The sequence below is a fragment of the Triticum aestivum genome, chromosome 1B (assembly GCF_018294505.1).
Source record: "Triticum aestivum cultivar Chinese Spring chromosome 1B, IWGSC CS RefSeq v2.1, whole genome shotgun sequence".
NCBI lineage: Eukaryota > Viridiplantae > Streptophyta > Magnoliopsida > Poales > Poaceae > Triticum > Triticum aestivum.
Genome location: NC_057795.1, coordinates 677,045,489 through 677,071,507, shown reverse-complemented (window position 1 = coordinate 677,071,507; position 26,019 = coordinate 677,045,489). Strand labels below are relative to the sequence as shown.

The 26,019-nt window shown below is 48.0% G+C and overlaps 1 protein-coding gene across 6 annotated transcripts; it reads left to right on the top strand.

Annotated features, from left to right (window-relative positions):
- The first annotated feature begins 19,764 nt into the window (after nucleotides 1-19,764).
- Nucleotides 19,765-25,458, top strand: LOC123148284 (uncharacterized). 6 transcript variants are annotated; one of them, XM_044567688.1, is made up of 10 exons: nucleotides 19,765-19,992; nucleotides 20,102-20,130; nucleotides 20,255-20,532; nucleotides 20,658-21,202; nucleotides 21,291-21,374; nucleotides 21,481-21,528; nucleotides 21,640-21,676; nucleotides 24,111-24,218; nucleotides 24,395-24,908; nucleotides 24,985-25,458. In XM_044567688.1, the coding sequence occupies exons 8-10, from the start codon at nucleotides 24,127-24,129 to the stop codon at nucleotides 25,213-25,215; spliced, it is 837 nt and encodes a 278-aa protein (XP_044423623.1). In that variant the 5' UTR covers nucleotides 19,765-19,992; nucleotides 20,102-20,130; nucleotides 20,255-20,532; nucleotides 20,658-21,202; nucleotides 21,291-21,374; nucleotides 21,481-21,528; nucleotides 21,640-21,676; nucleotides 24,111-24,126; the 3' UTR covers nucleotides 25,216-25,458. The 6 variants fall into 6 exon arrangements, 5 of the variants coding, with proteins under 5 accessions (XP_044423623.1, XP_044423629.1, XP_044423608.1 ...); XM_044567694.1 differs by having other exon boundaries at nucleotides 21,640-21,772; XR_006473753.1 differs by having other exon boundaries at nucleotides 21,640-24,218.
- Nucleotides 25,459-26,019: the final 561 nt, after the last annotated feature.

The window sequence follows — 26,019 nt, the reverse complement described above, 5'->3', positions numbered from 1 at the left end:
ATGAAGTAATGGATCATCAAATCCCCGAAGGGTTTAAACCCATGAATATCGAATCTTACGATGGCACAACAGACCCCGCGGTTTGGATCGAAGACTATCTTCTTCACATCCACATGGCCCGCGGCGACGATCTTCACGCCATCAAATATCTCCCCCTCAAGCTTAAAGGACCATCCCGGCATTGGCTTAACAGCTTGCCAGCAGAGTCAATTGGGAGTTGGGAAGACCTGGAAGCCGCATTCCTCGATAACTTCCAAGGCATGTATGTGCAACTGCCAAATGCTGATGACCTAAGCCACATAATTCAGCAGCCAGACGAATCGGCCAGACAATTCTGGACACGGTTCTTAACCAAGAAAAACCAAATCGTCGACTGTCCGGATGCGGTGGCCCTCGCAGCCTTCAAGCATAACATCCGCGACGAGTGGCTTGCCCGGCATCTGGGACAGGAAAATCCGAAATCCATGGCAGCCCTTACATCACTCATGACCCGCTTTTGCGCGGGTGAGGACAGCTGGCTAGCATGCAGCAACAACCTCAGCAAAAATTCTGGCAGTCCGGATTTCAAGGACCGGAATGGCAGGTCGCGTCGTAACAAAAGCAAACGCCGCATCAACGGCGACAATAGTGAGGATACGGCAGTCAATGCCAGATTCAGAGGCTCCAAACCAGGTCAGCGGAAAAAGCCATTCAAAAGAACTGCTCCGGGTCCATCCAATTTGGACCGAATACTCGACCGCTTGTGCCAGATACATGGCACCCCCGAAAAGCCAGCTAACCACACCAATAAGGACTGTTGGGTATTCAAGCAGGCATGCAAGTTAATTGCCGAAAACAACGACAAGGGGCTGCATAGCGATGACGAGGAAGAGACCCGACCGCCGAACAATAGAGGACAGAAGGGTTTCCCCCCACAGGTGCGGACGGTGAACATGATATACGCAACGCACATACCCAAAAGGGAGCGGAAGCGTGCACTCAGGGATGTATACGCGATGGAGCCAGTCGCCCCGAAGTTCAATCCATGGTCCTCCTGCCCGATCACTTTTGACCGAAGGGACCACCCCACCAGCATCCACCATGGTGGATTCGCCGCATTGGTCTTAGACCCAATCGTCGATGGATTTCACCTCACCAGAGTCCTAATGGACGGCGGCAGTAGCCTGAACCTGCTTTATCAGGATACAGTGCACAAAATGGGCATAGACCCCTCAAAGATTAAACCTACCAAGATGACCTTTAAAGGCGTCATACCAGGTGTAGAAGCCAACTGTACAGGCTCAGTTACACTGGAAATGGTCTTCGGATCCCCGGATAACTTCCGAAGCGAGGAGTTAATCTTCGACATAGTCCCGTTCCGCAGCGGCTATCATGCCTTGCTCGGACGTACCGCGTTTGCAAAGTTCAACGTGGTGCCGCACTACACATACCTCAAGCTCAAGATGCCAGGCCCTAGAGGAGTCATCACGGTCAACGGAAACACTGAACGCTCTCTCCGAACGGAGGAACATACAGCGGCTCTCGCGGCAGAAGTACAATGCAGCCTCTTAAGGCAATTCTCGAGTCCGGCCATTAAGCGGCCGGACATAGCTAAGCGCGCCCGGAGTAACCTACAACAAGACCACCTGGCATGTTCCGAGCACGCGTAGCAGTGCGGCCCCAACCCCTGCCCCTGCAAAACGTCCAAACAGGTCCTTCGCGTACACCATTATGCTCTGAAGATACCATGGGCATGGGGAGAGGGGCACGACCACAATAAGCCCAGACTACGGCTCAACCACACCAGGGGCTCTCAAGTGTGACGTTCTTTTTTTTACCTTTTATTTTTTACCCACAGGACTCCGTTCGTCAGAGGCCCTGTCCGGCAGCAGACCGGCCGAACTCACGATGCAACAGCCAGGGAAGGATACAGGCTACAACGAATATACAGGTGGTCTCCATTACGAGCATTTTTATACACCAGTCCGCAGCCTACCCCTGGAGGGGGATATGTTTAACAGTCCCATCCCTTGCTTATCGCACTATTTGTATCGTTCTGCATTCATAGCAGCACTTATCGAATAAAACAATGCAGCACCTTTTTGCTTATAATTGCATTCCTTTTTTATACATATGTTCATCTATGACATGTCGCATCCGTACACTTTGGTACGGCTAAAAACACACCAGGGGCTTATGCTTCCCGCAGCGTGGTGTGATAAGTCCGAACACTTTCACAAGTGCGGCACCCCGAACTTATAGCATTATATGCATCGGCTCCGAATCATGTCTTGGGTCAATAGTTGGGTTTGCCCGGCTCCCATGTTTTGGTACCTTACGTTCCGTTGTATCGGCTAAGGTAGCACTGGGAGAACCACTGCGATTGCGCCCCAGTTGAGCTGGGTTAACGCCTCAGTGGAGAAAGCTAAAACTGACCGTCATGATGAGGCAAGAGCCGGTCGCTGTTCGAGAGGTTTTTGCGAGTCCTTAAAGACTTATGCCGCTTAGAGCGAGGAGCTGGATCTTGTCCGGCCCAGGCGTGGATAGCGCCCCAAATTCGGCTTTCCGAAGACTAGGGGCTTCGCCGAAATTTAAAATTATAGAATTCTATGGCTAAGTGAGAGTGTTCAAGCATTATAAGTCCGGTTGCCTTGTTCGCTGTGTTGAGCGCCTCCCTAGATGGACCCAAAAATGGGAACAAGAGTGCTCAAGTTTATCCCGAACACCCCAGCACTCGTGGCATGGGGGCTGAAGTCGACAACTTGCCATCTCTCAGATTTGATAAACAGCCGCACAGAAGGTAATATTTTAAATTAACAAGCGTTGCTTAGCGCATATGAACTAAGTTTTCAGCGCACAGGATAACAAAATGCGATTCTACTCAAAAATTACATCTTTGGAGCACTCCCCCACAATAGTGCGGGCGCCCTTCAGCACACTCTTATAATACATCTCGGGTGTGCGATGCTCCTTGCCATCTGGTGGCGGGTCCGTCACAAGCTTCTGGGCATCCATCTTGCCCCAGTGCACCTTTGCGCGGGCAAGGGCCCGACGGGCACCCTCAATACAGGCGGAGTGCTTGATGACTTCAACCCACGGGCACGCATCCACCAGCCGCCGCACCAGGCCGAAATAGCTCCCAGGCATGGCCTCCTTAGGCCACAGCCGAACTATGAGGCCCTTCATGGCCTGTTCGGCCGCCTTGTGGAGCTCGACCAGCTGCTTCAGTTGGTCGCTAAGGGGCACCGGATGTCCGGCCTCAGCATACTGAGACCAGAAGACCTTCTCCGTCGAGCTCCCCTCCTCGGCCCGGTAGAATGCGGCAGCATCGGAAACGCTGCGAGGAAGATCTGCGAACGCTCCTGGAGAGCTCCGAATTCGGGTAAGCAACAGGTAATTAACACTCGCATGCTTACTTTGCATGAAAAATGCCTTACCCGCTGCTATTTTATTCACCGCCTCAATCTCCTGGAGGGCCTTGTAGGCTTCGGCCTTAGCGGATTTGGCATTCTCAAGAGCCGTTGCAAGCTCAGACTCTCGAGTCTTCGAGTCACGCTCCAGGCTCTCATGTTTTTTGACGAGATCCTGGAGCTCTTGCTGTACCTCCGCCACCCGCGCCTCCTGCTTCTCTCGCTCGGTGCGCTCCGCGGCCGCATTGCGTTCGGCCGCGGCCACCGTCTCTTTCAGGGTCGCCACCTCGTTAGTGGCCCCTGTAATACCCACGTTATCCTTGTCATTCTTTCTGCAACCAAAATCCTTTTCTGTAAGGTACAATTTTAATAAGGTGTTACTCACCTTCCTTATCCTCGAGCTGCTTCTTGGCACGGCCGAGCTCGTTCTCGGACCGCTCGAGGTTTTCCTTTAAAGTATTGACCTCCGCAGTCAGTGCGGCAGAGGTCAGCAGCGCAGCCTGCAATCCCATATTGACATATTTTTTAGGACTCCTGCGTATATCTTTTTAGATCCTCAGTCCGGCTTTTCTTCCTGAACGCCGAACCGAGCATCAGGGGCTACTGTCTATGCGGTACCATTTTATACATATTGAAATTCTTACCTCAAAGCCTGTTAGAAGGCTTCTGCAGGCTTCGGTCAGCCTGCTCTTGGCGAGTTGCACCTTCTGAATCACCGCACTCATAACAGTGCGGTGTTCCTCTTTGATGGAGGCGCCGTTGAGCGCCTCCAGCAAATTATTCGACACCTCCGGTTGGACGGAGGCAGCCGGCGTCATGGTCTTGCCCTTCTTGCAAAGGGGTCGCCCGCCGGACTCCGGAGCCACTATGGGTTCCGGGGCCGAGTCCGGTGCAAAGTCTGGGAGGTTGTCCTGTGACACCTCCGGGGCCTCCGCCTCCTGACGGGTCCCTTCCTGGGATCCCACCTCGGCATCATCCGCGGCGCGAGGGGTGGAGGCAGTCAGAAGGGAATCCATATCCGATGCACCCAAGGACCCGCTCGACAAAGCGGGAAGATCATCCTTGGGCAGACTGCAGGGTTGTATGCGGCATTAAAAAGACATTATGTGGCGAAAAGGAAAAACCTTGAAGTTATTCGGGAGTCCGAATACTTACGATCTCGCCAGGGGCTTGGCCCTTGGAGGCCAGTCCTCGTCGTCGTCACTGGCGTTGGCGGAGCAGTCCGGGGGAAGAGTTTTTCCCTTCTTGGACCCCTCGGCCTCCCTTGTTGGGGAGGCCTTCCTTTTCTTCCCTCCCCCCGCTGGGGAGAGGCTTTCTTCTTCTCCTCCTCGCCTTGGTGGGAGGAGTCGGCCTCGGATTCATCATCCGATAGCACCTGAAAACGGGAACTCTTCCGAGTCCCCGTGGCCTTCTTCTTGGCCTTCTTCTCCGGCACCACGTGGGGTGCCGGAGCCAGCAGCCCCGTTAGGCGGGCGTCCGCTAGGTCCTTTGGCAATGGGGCCGGACAGATAGTCTGTTTGGCCTTCGCCAGCCGGTCCTGTCAAAGGTAAAGGGAGTTTAGATCCCGCATATAGTCAAACTATGGAAAACAAGTGGCAAAATCACTTACCTCGTCAGCTGGACGCTGCGAGCGGAATCCGCGATCTTCGTTAGCGGATGCGGGAGCCTCGACGCCTTTGAACAGCACCTTCCAGACATCTTCATATGTAGTGTCGAAGAGCCCGCTCAGAGTCTGGTGCTGCGCCGGATCGAACTCCCACATGTTGAAGCCCCATCGCTAGCACGGGAGAATCCGACGGATGAGCATGACCTGGACTATGTTGACAAGCTTGAGCTTCTTGTCCACCAGCTTCTGGATACAGGCTTGGATTCCGGTCAGCTCCTCCGAATCCCCCCAGATCCGGCCACTCTCTTTCCAAGAGGTGAGCCGTGTAGGGATGCCGGATCTGAATTCGGGGGCCGCTGCCCAATCAGGGTCATGCGGCTCGGTGATGTAGAACCACCCTGATTGCCACCCCTTAATGGTTTCCACGAAAGTGCCCTCCAGCCATGTAACGTGGGACATCCTGCCCACCATGGCGCCTCCGCACTCCGCTTGGCTGCCCTTCACGACCTTCGGCTTGACACTGAAGGTCTTGAGCCACAAGCCGAAGTGGGGCTGGATGCAGAGGAAGGCCTCGCACACAACGATAAACGCCGAGATGTTGAGGATGAAATTCGGGGCCAGATCATGGAAATCTAGGCCGTAGTAGAACATGAGCCCCCGGACAAAGGGATGAAGTGGGAAGCCCAGTCCATGGAGGAAATGGGGAAGGAATACTACCCTCTCATCGGGCCTGGGGGTGGGGATGAGCTCTCCCTCGTCGGGGAGCCGATGCGCGATGTCGCTGGACAAATATCCGGTGTCGCGCAGCTTATGGATCTGCCCTTCCGTGACGGAGGAGGCCATCCACTTGCCTCCTGCTCCGGGCATAGTTGGAGAAGGTTGAGGTGAGAAGTGCGGACTTGGGCGCTGGAGCTCGAGTTCGCGGAGATGGATAAGCCAAGGAGGAAGAAGGCGCAAGTAAAAGGGTTGGATCTTTATCCCCTTATATGGGCGGACAAAAACATGTGTCCCCACCGGCCTGGTAAAACTCGCTTATCTCCCAAGCGTCACAATCAATGGCGCGGTTGGGTTACCCACGTCCGTATTGATGGGAATCCCGGAATAAGGGGAACACGATCTCTGCTTCGACAAGATGTGCCAAGGAAACCGCCTCGCTAAACGCGCGGAGGTGGAACAATAAAAACAATTCAAGTAAAGGCTTGGTAATGGTGTGACGTCACGCCACAGAATACGTCAGCAGATTGAACTTGTGTAACATTATTCTCTCTACGGTGGTATGTGGAATTTATTTTGTAGAGCCGGACACTATCCTGGTGTTCACGATCTTCTATAAATTATTCGGAGGAAGAACCCGCCTTGCAATGCCGAAGACAACATGCGCGCCGGACTCGTCGTCATTGAAGCCTGGTTCAGGGGCTACTGAGGGAGTTCCAGACTAGGGGGTGTTCGGATAGCCGAACTATCATCATCGGCCGGACTCCAAGACTATGAAGATACAAGATTGAAGACTTCGTCCCGTGTCCGGATGGGACTTTCCTTGGCGTGGAAGGCAAGCTTGGCGATACGGATATGTAGATTTCCTACCATTGTAACCGACTCTGTGTAACCCTAGCCCTCTCCGGTGTCTATATAAACCGGATGGCTTTAGTCCTTAGGACGAACAACAATCATACCACAGGCTAGCTTCTAGGGTTTAGCCTCCTTGATCTCGTGGTAGATCCACTCTTGTAACACACATCATCAATATCAATCAAGCAGGACGTAGGGTTTTACCTCCATCAAGAGGGCCCGAACCTGGGTAAAACATCGTGTCCCTTGTCTCCTGTTACCATCCGCCTAGACGCACAGTTTGGGACCCCCTACCCGAGATCCACCGGTTTTGACACCGACACTCCCACTTGCACTAGAGTCAATAATCTAGTTCACATCGCCATGTGATTAACACTCACAGGTCACATCGCCATGTGACCAACATCCAAAGAGTTTACTAGTGTCACTAAACTAGTTCACATCATCATATGATTAAGACTCAATGAGTTCAGGGGTTTGATCATGTTTTGCTTGTGAGGGAGGTTTTAGTCAATGGGTCTGCAACATTCAGATCCATATGTACTTCGCAAATCTCTAGGTCATATTGTAAATGTTGCTTCCACGCTCCACTTGGAGCTATTTCAAATGGTTGTTCCACTATACGTATCCGGCTTCTCTACTCAGAGCTATCCGGATAGGTGTTAAGCTTGCATCGACGCAACTCTTTACGTTGAACTGTTTATCACCTCCATAACCGAGAAACATATCCTTATTCCTCTAAGGATAATTTTGACCGCTATCTGGTGATCCACTCCTTGATCACCTTTGTACCCTCTTGCCAGACATGTGTCAAGACACACATCAGGTGCGGTACTCAGCATAGCATACTGTAGAGCCTACGTCTAAAGCATAGGGGACGACCTTCGTCCTTTCTCTCTCTTCTGTCGTGGTCGAGCTTTAAGTCTTAACTTCATACCTTACAACTCAGGCAAGAACTCCTTCTTTGACTGATCCATCTTGAACACCTTCAAGATCATGTCAAGGTATATGCTCATTTGAAAGTACCATTAAGCGTTTTTTGATCTATCCTCATAGATCTTGATGCTCAATGTTCAAGTAGCTTAATCCAGGTTTTCTATTCAAACACACCTTTCAAATAACCCTATATGCTTTTCAGAAATTCTACATCATTTCGGATCAACAATATGTCAACAACATATACTCATCAGAAATTCTATAGTGCTCCCACTCACTTCTTTGGAAATACAAGTTTCTCACAAACTTTGTATAAACCCAAAATCTTTGATCATCTTATCAAAGTGCATATTCCAACTCCGAGATGCTTACTCAAGTCCATGGAAGGATCGCTGGAGCTAGCATACCTTTTAGCATCCTTAGGATCAACAAAACCTTTCTGATTGTATCACATACAACCTTTCCTTACGAAAACTGGGAAGGAAACTCGTTTTGACATCCATCTGCTAGATTTCATAAATGCAGCTAATGCTAACATGATTCCGACGGACTTAAGCATCGCTACGGATGAGAAAATCTCATCATAGTCAACTCCTTAAACTTGTGAAAAACTCTTCGCCACAAGTCGAGCTTCATAGACGGTGACATTACCGTCCATGTCCGTCTTCTTCTTAAAGATCCATTTATCTCAATGGCTTGCCGATCATCGGGCAAGTCCACCAAAGTCCATGCTTTGTTTTGATACATGGATCCTATCTCGGATTTCATGGCTTCTAACCATTTGTCGGAATTTGGGCCCACCATCGCTTCTCCATAGCTCGTAGGCTCATTGTTGTCTAGCAACATGACCTTCAAGACAGGATTACTGTACCACTCTGAAGTAGTACGCATCCTTGTCACCCTACGAGGTACGGCATTGACTTGATCCGAAACTTCATGATCACTATCATAAGCTTCTACTTCAATTGGTGTAGGCGCCACAGGAACAACTTCCTGTGCCCTGCCACACACTAGTTGAAGTGACGGTTCAATAACCTTATCAAGTCTCCACCATCCTCCCACTCAATTCTTTCGAGAGAAACTTTTCTCGAGAAAGGACCCGATTCAAGAAACAATCCCTATTACTTTCGGATCTGAATTAGGAGGTATACCCAACTTTTTTTGGGTGTCCTATGAAGATGCATTTTATCCGCTTTGGGTTCGAGCTTATCAACCTGAAACTTTTCACATAAGCGTCGCAGCCCCAAACTTTTAAGAAACGACAACTTAGGTTTCTCCAAACCATAGTTCAAACGGTGTTGTCTCAACGGAATTACGTGGTGCCCTATAAAGTGAGTGTGGTTGTCTCTAATGCCTAACCCATGAACGATAGTGGTAATTCGATAAGAGACATCATGGTACGCACCATATCCAATAGGGTGCAACTATGATGTTCGGACACACCATCACACTATGGTGTTCCAGGCGGTATTAATTGTGAAACAATTTCCACAATGTCTTAATTGCGTGCCAAAGCTCGTAACTCAGATACTCATCTCTATGATCATATCATAGACATTTTATCCTCTTGTCACGATGATCTTCAACTTCACTCTGAAATTACTTGAACCATTCAATAATTCAGACTTGTGTTTCATTAAGTAAATATACTCAGTATCTACTCAAATCATCCGTGAAGTAAGAACATAACGATATCCACTGCGTGCCTCAGCACTCATTGGACTGCACACATCAAAATGTATTACTTCCAACAAGTTGCTTTCTTGTTCCATTTTACTGAAAATGAGGCTTTCAGTCATCTTGCCCATGTGGTATGATTTGCATGTCTCAAGTGATTCAAAATCAAGTGAGTCCAAAACGATCCATCTTCATGGAGTTTCTTCATGCGTACATACCAATAGACATGGTTTGCATGTCTCAAACTTTTCAAAAACGAGTGAGTCCAAAGATCCATCAACATGGAGCTTCTTCATGCGTTTTATGACTTACATGGCAGTGCCACAAGTAGGTGGTACTATCATTACTATCTTGTATCTTTTGGCATGAACATGCGTATCACTACAATCGAGATTCAATAAACCATTCATTTTGGGTGCAAGACCATTGAAGGTATTATTCGAATAAACAGAGTAACCATTATTCTCCTTAAATGAATAACCGTATTGCGATAGACATAATCCAACCATGTCTATGCTCAACGCAAACACCAAACTCAATGGTAGAGGGAGCGTGTGATGCTTGATCACATCAAGATTGGAAAACACTTCCAACACATATCGTCAACTCACCTTTACCTAGTCTCCGTTTATTCCGTAGCCTTTTATTTCGAGTTACTAAGACTTAGCAACCGAACCGATATCTAACACCCTGGGGCTGCTAGGAGTACTAGTAAAGTACACATTAACATAATGTATATCCAATATACTTCTATCGACCTTGTCAGCCTTCTCATCTACCAAGTATCTAGGGTGATTCTGCTCCAGTGGTTGTTCCCCTTATTACAGAAGCACTTAGTCTCGGGGTTGGGTTCAACATTGGGTTTCTTCACTGGAGCAGCAGCTGATTTGCCGTTTCATGAAGTATCCCTTCTTGCCCTTGCCCTTCTTGAAACTAGTGGTTTCACTAACCATCAACAATTGATGCTCCTACTTTCGCGGTGTCAAACATCACGAATACTTCAAGGATCATCATATCTATCCCTGATATGTTATAGTTCATCACGAAGCTCTAGTAGCTTGGTGGCAATGACTTTGGAGAAACATCACTATCTCATCTGGAAGATCAACTCCCACTCGATTCAAGTGATTGTTGTACTTAGACAATCTGAGCACAAGCTCAATGATTGAGCTTTTCTCCCTTAGTTTGTAGGCTAAGAAATCCGTCGGAGGTCTCATACCTCTTGACGTGGGCACGAGCCTGAAATTCCAATTTCAGCCCTCGAAACATCTCATATGTTCCGCGACGTTTCGAAATCGTCTTTGGTGCCTCAACTCTAAACCGTTTAACTGAACTATCATGTAGTTATCAAAACGTGTATGTCAAATGTTTGAAACATCCACAGACGACGTTCGAGGTTCAGCACACCGAGCGGTGCATTAAGGACATAAGCCTTCTATGAAGCAACGAGGACAATCCTCAGTTTATGGACCCAGTCCGCATAATTGCTACTATCAACTTTCAACTAAATTTTCTCTAGGAACATATCTAAAATAGTAGAACTAAGCGCGAGCTATGACATAATTTGCAAAAACCTTTTGACTATGTTCAGGATAATTAAGTTCATCTTATTAACTCCCACTCAGATAGACATCCCTCTAGTCATCTAAGTGATTACATGATCCGAGTCAACTAGGCCGTGTCCGATCATCACGTGAGACGGACTAGTCATCATCGGTGAACATCTTCATGTTGATCGTATCTACCATACGACTCATGCTCGACCTTTCGGTCTCTTGTGTTCCGAGGCCATGTCTGTACATGCTAGGCTCGTCAAGTCAACCTAAGTATTTCGCGTGTGTAAATCTGGCTTACACCCGTTGTATGTTAACATTAGAATCTATCACACACGATCATCACGTGGTGCTTCGAAACGACGAACTTTCGCAACGGTGCACAGTTGGGGGGAACACTTTCTTGAAATTTTAATGAGGGATCATCTTATTTACTACCGTCGTTCTAAGCAAATAAGATGCATAAACATGATAAACATCACATGCAATCAAAAAGTGACATGATATGGCCAATATCATTTTGCTCCTTTTGATCTCCATCTTCGGGGCTCCATGATCATCATCTTCACCGGCATGACACCATGATCTCCATCATCATGATCTCCATCATTGTGTCTCCATGAAGTTGTCTCGCCAACTTATTACTTCTACTACTATGGCTACGAGTTAGCAATAAAGTAAAGTAATTACATGGCGTTGTTCAATGACACGCAGGTCATACAATAAATAAAGACAACTCCTATGGCTCCTGCCGGTTGTCATACTCATCGACATGCAAGTCGTGATTCCTATTACAAGAACATGATCAATCTCATACATCACATATCATTCATCACATTCTTCTTGGCCATATCACATCACATAGCATACCCTGCAAAAACAAGTTAGACGTCCTCTAATTGTTGTTTGCATGTTTTACGTGGCTGCTATGGGTTTCTAGCAAGAACTTTTCTTACCTACGCAAAAGCCACAACGTGATTTGCCAATTGCTATTTACCCTTCATAAGACCCTTTTCATCGAATCCGATCCGACTAAAGTGGGAGAGACTGGCACCCGCTAGCCACCTTATGCAACAAGTGCATGTCAGTCGGTGGAACCTGTCTCACGTAAGTGTACGTGTAAGGTTGGTCTAGGCCGCTTCATCCCACAATGCCGCCGAATCAACATTGGACTAGTAACGGTAAGCATATTGAACAAAATCAATGTCCACAACTACTTTGTGTTCTAATCATGCATAGAATCTACGCAATAGACCTAGCTCATGATGCCACTGTTCGGGAACGTAGCAGAAATTCAAAATTTTCCTACGAGTCACCAAGATCTATCTATGGAGAGACTAGCAACGAGGGGAAGGAGAGTGCATCTACATACCCTTGTAGATCGCTAAGCGGAAGCGTTCAAGAGAACGGGGTTGAAGGAGTCGTACTCGTCGTGATCCAAATCACCGGAGATCCTAGTGCCGAACGGACGGCACCTCCGCGTTCAACACACGTACAACCCGGTGACGTCTCCCATGCCTTGATCCAGCAAGGAAAGAGGGAGAGGTTGAGGAAGACTCCATCCAGCAGCAGCACAACGGTGTGGTGGTGATGGAGGAGCGTGGCAATCCTGCAGGGCTTCGCCAAGCACCGCGGGAGAGGAGGAGAAAGAGAGGTAGGGCTGCGCCAGGGAGAGGTGGAAACTCTTGTGTCTGCAGCCCAAATACCTCAAGTATATATAGGGGAGAGGGAGGGGGTGCGCCCCCTCTAGGGTTCCCACCCCAAGGGGTGCGGCAGCCACAAACCCATCTAGGGTGGCGGCCAAGGGGGGAGAGGGGGAAACTTGCCCCCCAAGCAAGGTGGGGTGCCCCCTCCCCAAACCCTAGGCGCCTTGGGCCCTTGTGGGGGGGGGCGCACCAGCCCACCTGGGGCTGGTCCCCTCCCACACTTGGCCCATGCTGCCCTCTGGGGCCGGTGGCCCCACTTGGTGGACCCCCGGGACCCTCCCGGTGGTCCCGGTACATTACAGATAAAACCCGAAACTTTTCCGGTGACCAAAACAGGACTTCCCATATATAAATCTTTACCTCCGGACCATTTCGGAACTCCTCGTGACGTCCAGGATCTCATCTGGGACTCCGAACAACATTCGGTAACCACGTATATCTATTCCCTATAACCCTAGCGTCATCGAACCTTAAGTTTGTAGACTCTACGGGTTCGGGAACCATGCAGACATGACCGAGACGTTCTCCGGTCAATAACCAACAGCGGGATCTAGATACCCATGCTGGCTCCCACATGTTCCACGATGATCTCATCGGATGAACCACAATGGCAAGGACTCAATCGATCCCGTATTCAATTCCCTTTGTCTAGCAGTATTGTACTTGCCCGAGATTCGATCGTTGGTATCCTGATACCTTGTTCAATCTTGTTACCAGCAAGTCTCTTTACTCGTTCCGTAACACATCATCCCGTGATCAAACCCTTGGTCACATTGTGCACATTATGATGATGTCCTACCGAGTGGGCCCAGAGATACCTCTCCGTCACACGGAGTGACAAATCCCAGTCTCGATTCGTGCCAACCCAACAGACACTTTCGGAGATACCCGTAGTGTACCTTTATAGCCACCCAGTTACTTTGTGACGTTTGGTACACCCAAAGCATTCCTACGGTATCCGGGAGTTGCACAATCTCATGGTCTAAGGAAATGATACTTGACATTAGAAAAGCTTTAGCATACGAACTACATGATCTTTGTGCTAGGCTTAGGATTGGGTATTGTCCATCACATCATTCTCCTAATGATGTGATCCCGATATCAACGACATCCAATGTCCATGGTCAGGAAACCGTAACCATCTATTGATCAACGAGCTAGTCAACTAGAGGCTTACTAGGGACATGGTGTTGTCTATGTACCCACACATGTATCTGAGTTTCCTATCAATACAATTATAGCATGGATAATAAACGATTATCATGAACAAGGAAATATAATAATAACTAATTTATTATTGCCTCTAGGGCATATTTCCAACAATCATCTACACCCTGGCTCCTATCGGGATTTGCTTGATGTCAGCATCATCACTTGGGGTGAACATTGCGTCAACCTTTGTCTCGTTCCATGAGTTTCCATCAGGTGACAGCAGATCGGCCACGCGAGTCGTCCCCTGGATGAAAGTTTGGCCCAGTGGCCGCAAGCAGCTCCTTCGGGGAATCCAATTGTCGTGGTGAATATGTACCTTGGAGCCATCTCCAATCCGCCACACAGCTCCTTCCCGCAGCAGGTCCCGACCATGTAGGATGCTCCGGAACATGAAGGATTCGTTTGATGGGCACGTAGCATTCATAATTGAAGAGTCTTTGAAATATCTTGCCTTCAGAACCCTAGCATAAAGCGAGTCCGGGAATTGCATAATTCTCCATGCTTGCTTGCCCAACAAAGCCTGGTTGAACACTTAAAAATTCCGAAAACCCATACCCCCCTCTCGCTTTGACAAGCACATTTTGTCCCAGGCCACCCAGTGCACCTTGTTCTCACCATGAGCTAATCCCCACCAGAAGTTAGAGGAGATAGAAGTCAGGTTCCAACACTTTTTCTTTGACAGTTGAAAACAGCTCATAGTGAAGGTCGGTGTCGCTTGCAGCCCAGATTTGGCAAGCACTTCCTTCACAGCCTTTGACAGTCCTTGGCCCTTCCACCCCATCACTTTCCCTTTAGAACTCTCACAGACGTATTTAAAGGTGCCATCCTTAGATCGACCTACCGCCGTCGGTAGACCGAGATACTACTCGCTTAACGCTTTGGAGTGGATTCCAATTACCTCCTTCAACTCATTCTTGCGATCCTCCAGGCAACCCTTTCCAAAGAAGATGGATGACTTCTGTAAGTTTACCCTTTGCCCCGACGCGAGCTCTTAAGCCTGAAGAATGTTCCAGAGGGCCGCCAGGTTGCCCCGGGACCCTTCCAGAAACACAGTACTGTCATCGGCGAAGAGAAGATGCGTCACATGGGGGCCAGTGCCTCCAAATGACACTCCACTAATCATTTTCTCCTGTTGAAATCTCTTGAGAAGAGCAGAAAAACCTTCCACACAAAGTAAGAACAAGCACGGTGATAGTGGGTCTCCTTGTCTAAGCCCCCGGGAAGGAAGAAAAAGCTCTGAAAGGCCACCATTGAGCTTTACAGTGAAGCGGGCAGACCTTACACACCGCATAATCATATCAATCCACCCCTGCACAAAAGCCCAAACATCGCATCACCTGCTCCAGAAAAGACCATTCAACCCGATTGTATGCCTTCATCATATCGAGCTTGACTGCACAGAGAGGTTTCTTCCTCTTCCTCTTGCAAATCGCATGAACACATTCATAAGCAACTAGCACATTATCAGTGATGAGCCTCCCCGGTACAAACGCACTTTGTTCCTTAGAGATCATAACAGGCAAAACCCTCTTGAGTCTATTAGCTAAAACCTTGGCGGCCACCTTGTATAAAACATTACAAAGACTAATGGGTCGGAACTGAGATAGCAGCGCCGGAGAGTTTACCTTCGGTATCATCACGAGGGTTGTGTCATTGAAAGTCTCCAGAGTTGCATGTCCCGCAAGGAAGTCACGAACAGCCGCACACACATCATGTTTCAGTAGAGACCAGTGTCTCTGGTAGAAAAGCGCAGGCAGGCCGTACGGCCCTGGCGCCTTAGTCGGCCCCATCTGGAATAGAGCTTCTTCGATTTCCTCATCAGAAACAACAGCATTCAGATCTCCATTCATATCCTGGGTAACGACCCCCTCCAACAGCCCCAATATCCTGTCGGTCCCTGCAGACCCCTCTGAAGTGTACAAGTTGGCATAAAATGACGCAGCCATTGCACGCATACCGTCATCCGTGGTACATTTGCTACCATCCTCACGCTTTAACCCCTGAATGGTGTTTTCCTCCTTCTATGACTGGCTCGGTTTTGAAAGTAGCGCGTGCTCTGGTCACCCTCCCGCAGCCAGCCCACTATAGATCTCTGTTTATACATGATTTCCTCCCATTCATAGAGCTCACGAAGCTGGCCCTCCAGGTCCCGGACCTCCAGTGAGGATCCAGAGACGAGCGCCCGCTGCCTTGCATGCTCAAGATCTACCTTCAGCTTCTTAATTTGCCGCCAAACCGATCCAAAGACCGTGCGACCCTAGTGCTGCATGTCACCACACACTAACTTTAGTTTCTCCCCCATGCTGAAAGCACCCAGACCCCTGTCAGCCACCTGGTTCCACGCCTCGCTGAGCATAGCATCGTATCCCTCGTGCTTAGTCCACATCTCCTCGTACATGAACCTCAGTGGCCCATTATGTCCGGTCTCAGGAGTCGTCTCCGTAACCCGAATCAAAATAGCATTATGGTCAGATTCCTCGGTGATGATGTGTTCAACAGACGTGTGAGGGAACAAAGTCAAGAAACCATCACTGCACACAGCCCGGTCTAGCCTAACTTGGATGTTATCGGCCCCCTCCCGTCTGTTATCCCATGTGAACGGATAGCCAAAATAACCCAAATCGGCTAGACCGCAATCAGTTAGACACTCTCTGAAATCGTCCATCTGCCTGAAACTTCGAATGTTACCACCATGCTGCTTAGTCAGTAGCAGTGCCTCGTTAAAATCTCCTACCACGATCCAGGGTTGATCCTCCTGACGTCGGAGATATCTCAACGCATCCCACGATTTTGAACGGAGTTCCGTTTTTGGCTCCCCATAGAATCCAGTGATTCTATAGGCCTTGCCCTCAAAAACGACCGCGGCGTCAATGAAATATTGGCACCAAGGCCGGACCATCACCTGCACATTGTCACGCCACCATAGAGCAATACCACCACTTTTCCCTTTGCAATCAACGGCCACCCCCTCTCGAAACCCCAAACTCCACTTAAGTTTCTCCAAAGCTCTAGCTGTCTTTTTTGTTTCACTCAAAAACACCACCGCTGGGTTGTATGACCTTACTAGGTCCCTGAGCTCTCCAACTGTCGAGTCCAACCCCAATCCCCGACAGTTCCAGGCTAAGATATTCATTGCTCCCGGCGGCCCCGATCATCGGGGTCCACCGATCCATCATTCTTCTCCGTGATGCGGTCAAGCACCAAAGACGTCTTGCGCCTTATGTCGCGAATGAACCCATCATTAGTACCCTGTCTGTCCAGATCTCCCTTTGCCACCCACACTTGTTTTGGCCCTCTTTTCCTGTTATCCAAGTTCAACCTTGAGAGAGACGAGCTGCCCGGCTGGTGTTCACCCTCCATCTGAGGCTTTCTAACATAGTGACCTTTACGTCGCATCCGCTCCCCATGCATAGCGGGTCTGCCATGCATAAAGGGTTCGCCCGCTCTGTCCCCTACATGGGCCCGGTGGCCTTGGAACCTTTCCTCGTTACCATCAAAAGCTTGTCCGAACCTGGAATTCTTGCCCTTCCTATTCCAGCTGCCCTCTTTCTCAGGTTCCCTGCTCCTGTAGTTGCCTTGCTCAACCAGCCTGTCCCGAAGATCCCTCTCCTTCTTCTGTTCAAGCCCCCACCTAAGATCGTCACCACGAGCATGATCCCCGCGGTCCCCGTCAGCTCTGGGAGCAGAGAAGCCCTCACTGTCATGTCCGTAGCTCCCGCCATTGCGTGGAGCTGCAGAGGAGGTAAAATCGGTGGCTAAATTCCTTTTTGTAGGCACATCCCTCGAACGGAAGAAATCCTTCTTGTTGTCAAAACCCTCAACACCAAAGGAGCTTGCACGACTGGTACTACTACTTGCTGCTCCGCCCGTCGAGACATCTTTCCCAGTCGTATTTCTTCCTGGTGAGGCACGAAACCACTCCCCCCAGTGAACATATGCATCCTCAGGGGGGTTACAGATCCCACCTAAATGCACCAGTCTCCCACAATCAAAGCAGAAATGAGGAATTTTCTCGTAATGGAAATCAAACCATGTCCCTTCCATATCTTCCTTTGACTTCTTCAGATTGAAGCCGCGTATGAGGGGTTCAAACACTGATATAGTTGTCCTAATTCGAAGGTGCTGGCCACGGGCAATGCCGTCATTGTCCGTGTCCACTCTCACCGCAGACCCCAACCAATTGCCAAGAGCTTTTCCAAAATTTTCAGTTCTTTTGTCCGGTGGTAAGTCACTCACACGAACCCAAATGTATATCCTATCAAACACCAACTCCGATGGCCTCACAGCCCCTTCATAGTCTTTCATGGTCAGCACAGAGAAATCAAACTGCCAAGGCCCATTCTGCAACACATGCTTCCAATCGCCCTCACAACCAAAGTGAACCACAAAAATATTTGATCCCATATCCCTGAACTTCGCCTCTTTATGCAAACTCCAAGCCCGGGGCAAGGTTCTCTCCAGGACAGATTTCTTCATTAGTTTTGAAGAACATACCTTCCCAACAACCGACCACTTTGATGCCTTGGGATGACATTGATCAACGTCTTCAAAAACGAATCCATCAGCCTCTTTGTCAAGGAGAGCCATCCCCCCCATCCTCGCCGAGAGGCTAGATGCGGGATCCGGGGTCTTGCACTCCGCCGGTGACTTAGACGCCCCCCCCCCCCGCCTGCAGATTCCCCAAGCTTCTTCGTTGGAGTGGCCGCCGCCACCGCCAGCGACAAAACCCGGGGCCTTTGACTCCCCGTTCCGGCAGTTGCCCCATCGCTCGCCTTCTCTGCCATGGCTCCGCCCCTAGCAGTCAGCAGCGTCGCCGACCCGCGTCCAGGCTGCGCCGTCGCAGACCCAGCCGCCGTCAGACCCGCGCCACCCCCAGCAGAAAACCCTAACCCTAGCGTTGAAGCACATTCGCCCTGCGATCGCCCCCAACCGCCTTAGCGCTTTCCCTGTGGTGGACCCTTTGGTACTAATCCCGTTGTTTGGATTTTAACTTGTCCCTCCGCACTTGGCTCGCCCGCCAACTGCTGGCAAGCAGAGCCGCCGAACTAGTCGTTAGACGAGAAGCAAGGGATCCTCGGGGCTGCCGCCGTGCCGTTTCACGTAACGATCCCGCTAACAGTTTTCCCTTGGAGAAATGCGTGCAAAAAATGTGTGCACTCACAAAAATTTCTGAGCATCGGTACAGACATAAGCGCTCATATACACGCGCATACACCGGAAAACACGCTGCTTGGACTGTCACGCTCCAGTCGGATGTTTTTTTTATGGAGCTGGAACGATTTAAAAATATACTCCGGTGAAGAGCCATCGATTGTTCCGCCAAACTTTATTATTGCTTTGGCGGCGTGCTCCACCTCGCGTGCTCTCGGTGTCCCTTGGGCCACTCCAAAGGCCAGCCAGCTTTACCATTTTTTCTTTCATTTTTAGTGAGACTGACTGACACGAGCTGGCCACAGTGGTACGCAGTAAACATTTACTTATTTTATTTAGTGTAAAAAAAGTTGCTCAAAAGCAGGAGAGCCAGATCTACCCAAGCTCTAGCTCAGCAGCACTTCTCAGCTCAGCCAAACAAAAACACCACCGATGTACTATTATTTTTTCTAATAAATACAACAACGTTTTTTGTGTTATTATAGTATCTTTTTCGGTGGATTTCATTCATATACTTGTAAGTGCTCCTACTTTGACGATGAAAGTTACAAATATAGTTTCCCGGTAATTTTATATACTTGTACACATACAGTTTCTCGAGAATTTTATATGTAGTAAGTACTGTTGTTTTCTGGTTAACGATGAAAATTGTCCTACAATATTTGGAAATTCTAGAAAATTCCGCAGGATACATTTTTATAATTACTTTCCAATTATAAAAGCTTGCCAATTATAAATACTGCCTTATATAGAGTAGCAACTTTTTTAAAAAAAAATCCCGTTGATTTGAGGCAAACAATTACTCTAATGATTTAATTAGTTGACAAAAAAGATCAAAACGGAGCCGGTCGTTTAGGAAAAAATCGTCTATAGTTAGTTGAGAGATTTTTCATCCAGCGCGAGAATGACTCGTGTCCATGTGCCCGCCTATAAGTAGCCGCGTGTAGCCAAGCTTGCAAGTTTTTGGCCTGGCCCCCCATACGTCTCCTCTACCAATACAATCCCCCCTACCCAACCCTCATGAAGCTCGGAGCTCAACCTCATGGCCATGGCCTCAAGCTCTGCTCCTGCAAATCCTCCCTCGACCTCTTGGCCACGGCACCCCTCTCAGCCCCATGGCCTTGCTCTGAACCCCTCATAACAGCTCCTGCCAATCCCCTCCTCGATTTGGTTCATAGGCTCAAGGGAAAAGGGTAAGGCCATCTCTTATTTTTCTTCACATATAATATATGCAATTCGTGTTGTTCTGTTTCGGATTCATCCAACTGCGCTCACAAATTTCATGTATGGATATAACCACAGGTATTCTTCAGGAGAGGAGAACATCATAGGTTGGTTCTCTTCTTTGTGCTAGTAATTCTTCAATCTCTTTCACTTCTTCTCTACAAATACATCATCATCCAGTCCTCTTTCCTACACGAAAAATTGATCGAATCCTTTCATCTAATCCTACAGTACATGTGAATGAAGAACCAATCCAAGCCCCCTCTCATACCAGGCTCGCCGGATGGATCAGATCGACCGAGCCCGAAGCAAACGAATGGACCGGTCCATCGAACCCAGTCTATCGGCGGCGCAACCCGAAGCACCGGACCCGAGCAACCTCGGTACGGCGCATACTTAAGCCGCCGCAACCTTATCCTCCTCCCTCCGAACCTGAAACCCTAGCGGTCGCACCCCCATCCCCCGCCCCCGCCCCCGCCGTTGAGCAACTCCGGCGAGATGACGGGAGGGTAAGCCGCATCTGTTTCTCCTAGTCGTCTATGGATCCCTCGATCGACGCGTCGTCTTCCATTCCGATTTGTTTCCTGTTCTAGTAGATCTCACGCTGCCCGTTTCGTTGCATTTCTGAGCTCAGGGGAGAGGAGGACGGCGAGCCAGGGCATAAGACGGTGCTCTTCACCAAGGGGGAGGACACCGGCGGCGACCTCGCCCGCGGCTCCTCCAAGGCCGCAGGCGGCGACTCCTCCAAGGCCGCGGGCGCCGACCTCGCCCGCGACTCCTTAAAGGCCGCAGGCGGCGACCACGCCCACGACTCCTCCAAGGCCGCGGCCCCGACTCCTCCAAGGCCGCGGGCGGCGACCGCGGCCCCGACTCCTCCAAGGCCGCTGGCGGCGACCGCGTCCCCGACTCCTCCAAGGCCGCTGGCGGCGACCGCGTCCCCGACTCCTCCAAGGCCGCTGGCGGCGACAGCGTCCCCGACTCCTCCAAGGCCGCTGGCGGCGACCGCGTCCCCGACTCCTCCAAGGCCGCTGGCGGCGACCGCGTTCCCGACTCCTCCAAGGACACCGTTGGCGACGACTCCCGCGTTCGCCTCAAGTGCACAACCGGCTACTCTCTGAAGCGCACCAGCGACTCTCTGAAAGGGCCCAGCGATGGATTCATTCTCTCAGACGAGGAAGTGTATGCCTACCTATTCTCCCCAATCTGTTCTCCCCAATTATTTAGATCAGCAGTTCCTAAGATGAGACCCTTTCTACTACCTTATCAGGTCACATGCAGAGTATTTAACCCATTCACTGATTCATGATATCGATGGATCGCTCAACAAAATGGAGACACTCAAAAGAGCTATGTAAGTCTCTTCAATATGAAGTTTGATTTCTGCGCTTGCAGTCCTTGTGTGTTATTTTCTCATCTGTACTGCTGGTGCTTACATTCCTTGTTTCCTATCTTTTCAGGTGCTGTGCTGGATGTGAGGAGGAAGTTTTGCCACTGAAGCGCTCCAAGTAAGTCCACGAATCTGCCTGTTATCTGACTGCCTGCACCTACAAGATGTTGTTCCAATCGAATGTTTGCAATTTGTATTAACTTTATATGCTTGTTATCTCCCCCTGCAGTTACAAGATGTTGCCTGCTTGACTGCTTGTTCCACCGGTTAGGATAGGAAGTGGTTGTTCCACCCATTGTGATCTGACATGCTGAACTTAATTGCTTCTGCATCATTGCTTTTGAGTGTTAGCCATCATTCCAGTAATAATGTTATCTCATTTATTGGTTCTCCCTCCACATAGAAATGCTTCTGATCCTCTGGAATTTGTTAGTTCAAATAACAAGATATTTAGTGCACTATTTGTGAAATGGTTAGTTATTCAAATGTATAACCATTTTTTTTGGATTAACTCGGTTAGTAATCCAGTTACTTACCTTTGCTTTTTCTGTGTACAATATACTAATTGCTGTTTTAATCATCACAAGCTTGCCATAAGTAACCATAACTACAAGTATGGATTGTGAGACGTATTTTATCCTGTTCTGTTCCTTCATATGCTGTTGTTGTGTACAATATGCTGATTGATTCTTTTTTGTCATGTGCTGTCGATGTCTACAATCTGCTAATTGTTGTTTTAATCATTTTGAGCCTGACAGAACTGCAAGAATGTTTAGTGAGACATAGTTAATATTTTTATTTATCCCGGCGTGATCCTTAGTGTGCTGTTGCTGCTTACAATTGGTTGATTGTCGTTTAGAGTATCATGAGTCTGTCACGAGTAACTTTGTTGCCTTCCAATATGTGGGCGTGCATGTTGATCTGATTGCTTTATCTTGCATCTCATATTGTTGATGATGTTGAGGCTGTATCCCTCAAGTCCAAAAGAAGCTTTAGAAGTTCAGGACGTATCTGAACATATATTGAGGCGTAATGAACTTAATTGCAATCTCTACATAATGAACTTAGCTGCTACATCATTGCTTTGAGTTCTTAACCACCTCCTTAGCTGCTCCTCCTATCTTTTGAGTTCCAGCGATAATGTTGTCTCATTTAATGGTTGTGCCTCCTCTTAGAAATGCTTCTTCTCTGATACAAGTAGAAACACAAGTGGTAAAATTTGAAGGCTATTCAGGAAAACATTAATCTCGTCAGTGATACTTTGTCTGCCCATTTCTCTTTCATTAGTATATTTATGCATTTGCTATTGGTATTAGATGTATATGATCATGTGGAATTTGTTAGTTGAAATAACAAGCTATTTAGCATGCTAATTGTGATACGATTAATTATTCAAATTTATAAGCAGAATTTTTGGGTTAACTCGGTTAATCATCCAGTTTCTGTACAATACACTGATTGTTGTTTTAATCATTGCAAACCTGTCATAAGTAACCTGTAACTGCAAGTATGGATTGTGAGAAAGGTTTTTGAGTCGACTAGTCAAGGGGGTCAAGGGGTTTGAGTCAACCCTGTCTGTGTGACTCGTCGACTAGTCGCGCGACTCAAAACCAGTGATTGTGAAACATGTTTTATCCTGTTTTGTTCCTTCATGTGCTGTTGTCGTGTATATTGTGCTGATTGTTTCTGTTTCATCATGCGCTGTTTGTGCTATCTGCTCTTTGGTGTTTTAATCACTTCAAGCCTGTCAAATCTAACTGCAAGTATGTATAGTGATACATATTTTTATCCCGGTGTGTTCCTTTTTGTGCTGTTGTTGTGTACTATTGGCTGATCTATAATCAATCAGTCTGTCATAAGTGTTCCAAGTGAGATTAATTCATCTGCTTTCGTCCAAGTGTTTCCATGCTTGTTGTGTTGCAACATAATATATTGCTTGTTTATAATCATATGCCTGCCATCTGTAACTCCCAAGATGTTGCCTGTAATCTGCAACTTTTCTGAAGGTGTTGGTGCTTGTTCCACCAAGTGTGCGTCTGTAGCTAATATAGGAGGAACACAACCTTAGTTTTTTCCTGGCTAATTTAGTTTGTTGATGAGTGAAACAATGTATCCATTATTTTCTTAACTAATAGCTCTCAGTTTTATCCTTTTTTATGAAATCTGTGGTCTTGTGTACTAAGTAGATACCTTTTGTGACACTTTTGTAAACTGCGCATAATGAACTTAATTCCTTCTACATCGTTTAGTTCTTAACAACTTACCTACCTGCTGCTCCTAATTTTTGAATTCCATAATGTTTTTACATGAATGGTTCTTCCTCCAGTTTTTTCTCTTGGGGAAACCATAAAGTTAATCAATCTCCTTTATGGCCTTTTTAACTGTTAAATTGCATGTTTATTTTGCAGAATGTTCAAGAGTGGAATGTGTTATGTATCTTCATCCTATTGTGTCCTTCCTGTGCTATTGTAGTGTATCATATGCTGATTGTAGTTTTAATCATCACAAGCCTGTCATCAGTAACTGCATATGTTGATTGTGAGATGTATCTTTATCCTGTTGATTTCCTAATTGTGTTTTTGTTATCTACAACCTGCTGATTGTTGTTTTTAGTCATCACAAATCTGTCATAAGTAACTCCTGGTTATTGCCTTCCAACGTGTGCATGTCGATCTGATGGCTTTATCTTTCATCTCATAGGGCTGAGGGAGCATCCATGACGGCTAGCCATCTTGAGGTGGTTTCCCCGAGGTCCAAAAGGAACCTGGAAGATGAGGATCAATCTGAACAGATTTTAAAACGTTCCAAGTAAGGAATATTTTTTCTTGGTTTGGATGTTTCCTTATTATAGTTGTCAGTTTTGACTTGCTACAAATAGGGAACATGGAAGTTTGCTTCAAGAAGTTTATTCATTGCTTTGAAATTGTCAGTTTTACTAGCTACTGCAATCTGTCTTTCTCTCTTATGTGTAATGATTTTCTTAGGTATGACAGTCCTATTGTTGCCGAATCACCATGGGAATCATCTGGCCTGATAGTTGCCTTGAGAAGCGTAATGCGACGAGGGAAAGACTTGCATCTGGAGAGGTGTGATGTTAGGCTTGAGAAGCGGGAGCTTCGGTTGGAGAACCGTGAGGCTTGGCTGGCGAATCGTGAGGTTAGGTTGGAAAAGCGCGAGCGTCGCTTGGATCGCTATGAGAATCAGAAAGATCAGAGTTTGGAGCAGCGGAAGGCGGATTTTGATAAGAACTGGGAGGGGTATCAGAATTGGTTGCTTTATAAAGCTGCCCTAGAGGACGCCCCCTCTGCTTCCAAAGTGGATGGCCCCTCTCCTGCCGCAGAGAAGGTCTCTGCTCCTGCCCCAAAGACCTCAGCTCCTATAGCTGCTCCTGCCCCGGGGAATCAAACTCCTGGCTCATTGAACAGAGTTGCGGACGCTGTCAAGACTGGAGTCACCACCGTCACTGAGAGTCTGGAAAGTGCCGACAAAATGACCACGGTAAGTAACCACTCTGCTTACTACATTCTTGTGTGCAGCCATTGTATTGTTCTTGATGCTATTTCCATGTCTAAAGCTTCTGGAGAAGGTTGTGGCTGCTCCGACAAGAGTGCAGGACCTAAGGAAAAGCTATGAAGAAAACAAAGCAATTGTCTCTGCAATGAGGAAAAGCTACGAGGATAACACGGAAGTTGGCTCCTCCTTCAAGAGTGTTGTTGCGGGTGTCGTGACCAGCAGCCTGTTGCTTGCAAGGCAAGCTTTGAAGGATTTGGTACGGGGAGGTGGAGGAGATGGTGATGCCGAGTGATACTTGCGCAAGTTGTCTGGATCCACCGATGTTTCAAATGACGGTGATTGTCCGCTGTGAGTGGATACGAAGTTTTGTTGTATGTTGCTGTTGCTTTTGAAACAGATGTGCCCTTCCAGAATTGTTTCATTGATCTTACGATAGTTGCTTGACGAATTGATGTGTATTCCTTGTTTCACGCTCTAATGTGTATATACATGCTTCTTTTACTTGATAATCCATTTTGGTGATGGTGATTCTTAATATTGTTTTAATTTTAGCGACAGCAAACTGTTTGATTGCGTTGACAGCTTTACTCTAATGTGTATTCCTTGTTTCACGCTCTAATGTGTATATACATGCTTCTTTTACTTGATAATCCATTTTGGTGATGGTGATTCTTAATATTGTTTTAATTTTAGCGACAGCAAACTGTTTGATTGCGTTGACAGCTTTACTCTGCAAGATAATTTGCCTGGCCAGACAGAGTGATACAGGAAGCTTACTCTGTACCTTGAGACAGATTTGCTTGGCCGTTGTGAAACCTGAAGCTACCCTCTGCTCTGAATCAAACTGATATGTAACTAAAAATAAAAAGGGCAACCTGGTGCATGTAGCTCCCGCTTGCGCAGGGGCCAGCGAAGGGTCCGACCACTTTGGGTCTATAGTACGCAGTCTTTCCCTACATTTCTGTAAGAGGCTGTTTCCAGGACTTGAACCCATGACCTCATGGTCACAAGGCAGCAGCTTTACCACTGCGCCAAGGCTCCCCTTCATGTAACTAAAAATAAGCTATATAATTTTTTTATTGATCTTGTATAAGCA